General features: G+C 37.0%; 1 protein-coding gene across 1 annotated transcript in view; it reads left to right on the top strand.

Moving 5' to 3' along the window:
* The window catches only part of LOC113223006 (elongation factor-like GTPase 1), a gene marked incomplete at both ends in the record, with an annotated part of 12,278 nt that extends 8,916 nt beyond the window's left edge, over positions 1-3,362 (top strand). The window contains 2 exons of the mRNA XM_026452577.1: positions 2,405-2,528; positions 3,340-3,362. Of these exons, the coding sequence (XP_026308362.1) occupies positions 2,405-2,528; positions 3,340-3,362 (147 nt within the window). The remainder of the gene's footprint in view (positions 1-2,404; positions 2,529-3,339) is intronic.
* Between the last annotated feature and the right edge of the window lie 1,272 nt (positions 3,363-4,634).

Raw genomic sequence — 4,634 nt, 5'->3', positions numbered from 1 at the left:
AAAAAAAAAAAAAAAAAAAAAAAAAAAAAAAAAAAAAAGAAATGGTCAGTGTTTAAAAATTGTAGCTGATTAGATTAATGACAAAAATTAATAAAAACACTAGCAGTAATGGGGAATGGGTTGATGTTAAGCAAATTTTGTGGTGACTATGGAATAAAAAAGAATGAAAAGGATAAGAAACAAGATTTTGAAAGATTTATGTACCCGTGTGTGTACACATGTGTGAATATTTTATGTGGTGGACTAGAAGAGCAAATGGGCAAATGTCTTACTATAATTTATGATTTTGATGGAGGTGTTAGAGTATTTGTTTATAAAAATCTTTAAGTTTGCCACTTTCAGAATTAAGAGCAGGATGTTTATCCAGCATGTCATTATAAAAGATAAATGAATGTATAATATAGTCTGAGTAACACAAAACATTTTTTGAAAATCCTGAAAGAATAGAAACCACACTAGAAATCTAACTGATCAAAACAGTTGCACCAATAAAGGATTGTACCAATAAATATATGAAATCATCTGTTAAGTAGATATTTTTTAGAAAGGAAATTTTATTAAAAAAATAAATCCAGAAGTTTGATAAATAAAAGAGATAAACATAAAGCATAATGGACAGAAGCTACATACCAAAGCTTTGACTCAGATATATCAACCAAATATGAATGAAAAGAGAGGTTTGGCAATATTAACAATAAAATAGGATTTATGGTAAATGAATTATGGCATAAGGATCATTTTCACATAGATAATTGACACATTTACTAGTGAAGAGACTAACTATCAATTATAACAACAAAATGCATGAGATAAAAATAGAACTATAAGTGGAACTCTGCAGGTACTTGGTTTGGGGGAGATCTACACAGGTTAATTAGGAAGATGAACCATATGAATGGAATAATTAAAGTCAGAATTTAAGTGTCAGTGAAGGATAGACAAAAATTCATTCTATATCAGGTGAAAAAGTAATTCAAATTTAAAAGAAAGAAAATGTCACAGGTTTCATGTGTTCATCACTCAGTCATTAGCTCCGGTTTTAACCATCTAAGAAGAGATCCAAGTTGCCAATGTGGAGAGCAAAGCTTCAGCTGTATTTATTGAGGCCCCAGGGAACATGACTACTAAAGAATAGGGCTCCCTTCTAAAGTTAGGTTGGAGAATGCCTGGGAAGTCAGTCCACACTGGTTGCCTCCTATTGTTTCCTTCCACGTGTAGACCTTGGACCTGCCTGTAGGTTCTGAATTGGATTTGCAAATCTGCATGGCAGGTTGTAGCCTGCCTAGCAAAACTGGGTGTTGATAAATGAGAAGCCGCAGAGATAAGGGTATCCTGACTTAACATCTGGAAGTAAGGCTCTGTGTGCCATTCTGGGTGTGCAGAAACACAGGAAGCCAGGAGGAGGCCTGACTCTTTTTAGGGATCCACAGATAGGCAGCAAGGCAGAGCCTGCTTTCTTTTTGAGGCATAGGAACTCTACCAGTGGTTGGCAGCCTTTCACATTGTCTTCATTTGTGGAGGAGTGATTAAAGAGTCACCTGTGAACAAAGAAAGTTTTATTTCTTCTTTTCTGATTAGTATACTTTTTATTTCCTTTTCTTGTGTGATTGCATTAGGTTGGGCTTTCAGTATGGTGTGGAAAAGAACTGGGGCTATCCTTTTCTTGTTTTTTTTTTTTTTTTGTTTTGTTTTTTTTTTCCTGAGCAGGCATCTTTTAAGATGCTGGTACTTTGAAAATTCTCATCTCAAATCTTAGATTAAATTATATTGTTCTCTAAAGAAAAGGTATTTCTTGGGTGCTTTATCCAGATGATGTAGACGCTATATATAAGACCCTTAGTTGTTGTTGACTGTCCTCCTGTGACTGTAGACCATGGTGGTAACTGGTTTCTCTGTGGGCTGATGAGAGTTAAGTCAGTGTGTGTATGTTTACCATTAATCTAGGATAATGAAAACCTTGTTTTGGCAGGTTGTGGCTCAAGAGTTTCTCTCATTTGTAAGCAACTGTCACTTATAGCAGTGAGTAGCTGAAATGAAGCTTCATTGTTGGCATAGTTGTGACAAGCAACTGGAGCTTGCATTTTCTTTTCCATAGCTTTATTTTGCTTTACATGTGTAAAATTAAGAAACAAAGCTATAGCATGTATTACCAATTAGTGTAGATCCGAACATGGGCTTTGGAACCAGACCGCTTGGTTTTAAATCCCCACCTCACTTCTTCCCTGCATGATATCTCTGTGCTTCATTACCCTTTCCTGTAAAATGGGGAAATTTTGTAGGATAGTGGATTAAGTTTAGTAATACATGTATAAAGAAGTTTGAACAGTACCTGTCACAGAAATGTTCAAATGTTACCTATGCTATTCATTGTTATTAATAACGTGAACATTTGGTCTTCTTTCAGAATTGAGCACTTCGCCAGAATCTACAGTCAAAAAATTGGCATCAAAAAGGAAGTTCTTATGAAAACCTTGTGGGGAGATTACTATATAAATATGAAGGCTAAAAAGATCATGAAGGGTGATCAGGTAATGTGGTGTATATCCCTTTTGACTGTTGGTCATGTTCTTGCCCTATGAAAATCTATTGTGTAATATCTGTAATAAATGTAATTCAGCTTTAATTTATGCAGCTGAGTTCATGAGGTATTTTTTACTGTGTATAATTGGGAAAGGCTTACAACTCTCATATACAGGTATTGTTCATATGGATTTCTTAGTTCTTTTAAGTGTAGTGAGCAAAGAACTGCTTTTTCTTTTCTTTCTTTTCTTTTTTTTTTTTCTTAGAAGACCAAAAATCTTAGATCTTGGGCACCTGAAGGCACACATTTTGTGCCGTGCATTTGTTTGTCTCTGTCACCATAAAGAGATGTCTCTTATAGACATCCCTGTATGGTTCACACTGTCCTAGTCTCAGCTGAAGGCTTATCTCGCTGCATGCTGGTCATAGTGCAGTGTAGATCGGGAGAGGTGGATGCTCCCTGAAACCCTTTCTTCTACAGATAGAGGTGGTGTAGGAATGCTGTCATATACCCTCAAAGGATACTTGTCTGGGAGCTTTATTTATTTATTTATTTTTGTTATACTTTAAGTTCTAAGGTACATGTGCACAGCATGCAGGTTTGTTACATATGTATACATGTGCCATGTTGGTGTGTTGCACCCATTAACGTGTCATTTACATTAGGTATATCTCCTAATGCTATCCCTCCCCCCCTCCCCCTCCCCCCAATAGGACCTAGTGTGTGATGCTCCCCTTCCTGTGTCAAAGTGATCTCATTGTCCAATTCCCACCTATGAGTGCGAACATGCAGTATTTGGTTTTCTGTTCTTGCGATAGTTTGCTGAGAATGATGGTTTCCAGCTGCATCCATGTCCCTACAAAGGACACGAACTCATCCGTTTTTATGGCTGCATAGTATTCCAAGGTGTGTATGTGCCACATTTTCTTAATCCAGTCTGTCACTGATGGACATTTGGGTTGATTCCAAGTCTTTGCTATTGTGAATAGTGCCGCAATAAACATACGTGTGCATGTGTCTTTATAGCAGCATGACTTACAATCCTTTGGATATATCCCCAGTAATGGGATGGCTGGGTCGAATGGTATTTCTTGTTCTAGATCCTTGATGAATCACCACACTGTTTTCTACAATGGTTGAACTAGTTTACAGTTCCACCAACAGTGTAAAAGCGTTCCTGTTTCTCCACATCCTCTCCAGCACCTGTTGTTTCCTGATTTTTTAATGATCGCCATTCTAACTGGTGTGAGATGGTATCTCATTGTGGTTTTGATTTGCATTTCTCTGATGGCCAGTGATGATGAGCATTTTTTCATGGGTCTGTTGGCTGTATGAATGTCTTCTTTTGAGAAATGTCTGTCCATATCCTTTGCCCACTTTTTGATGGGGTTGTTTGTTTTTTTCTTGTAAATTTGATTGAGTTCTTTATAGGTTCTGGGTATTAGCCCTTTGTCAGAAGAGTAGATTGCAAAAATTTTCTCCCATTCTGTAGGTTGCCTGTTCACTCTGATGGTAGTTTCTTTTGCTGTGCAGAAGTTCTTTAGTTTAATTAGATCCCATTTGTCAATTTTAGCTTTTGTTGCTGTTGCTTTTGGTGTTTTAGACATGAAGTCCTTGTCCATGCCTATGTCCTGAATGGTATTACCTAAGTTTTCTTCCAGGGTTTTGATGGTTTTAAGTCTATTATTTAAGTCTCTAATCCATCTTGAATTAATTTTCATATAAGGAGTAAGGAAAGGATCCAGTTTCAGCTTTCTACTTACGGCTAGCCAATTTTCCCAGCACCATTTATTAAATAGGGAATCCTTTCCCCATTTCTTGTTTTTGTCAGGTTTGTCAAAGATCAGATGGCTGTAGATGTATGGTATTATTTCTGAGGGATCTGTTCTGTTCCATTGGTCTATATCTCTGTTTTGGTGCCAGTACCATGCTGTTTTGGTTACTGTAGCCTTGTAGACTTGTTTGAAGTCAGGTAGCACAATGCCTCCAGCTTTGTTCTCTTGGCTTAGGATTGTCTTGGCAATGCGGGCTCCTTTTTGGTTCCACATGAACTTTAAAGCAGTTTTTTCCAATTCTGTGAAGAAAGTCATTGGTAGCTTAATGGGGATGGCAT

This window comes from Piliocolobus tephrosceles, unplaced genomic scaffold, assembly GCF_002776525.5.
Source record: "Piliocolobus tephrosceles isolate RC106 unplaced genomic scaffold, ASM277652v3 unscaffolded_37575, whole genome shotgun sequence".
Classification (NCBI taxonomy): Eukaryota; Metazoa; Chordata; class Mammalia; order Primates; family Cercopithecidae; genus Piliocolobus; species Piliocolobus tephrosceles.
Note: the sequence above shows the minus strand (reverse complement) of the source record. Positions and strands in the feature narration are given on the sequence as shown.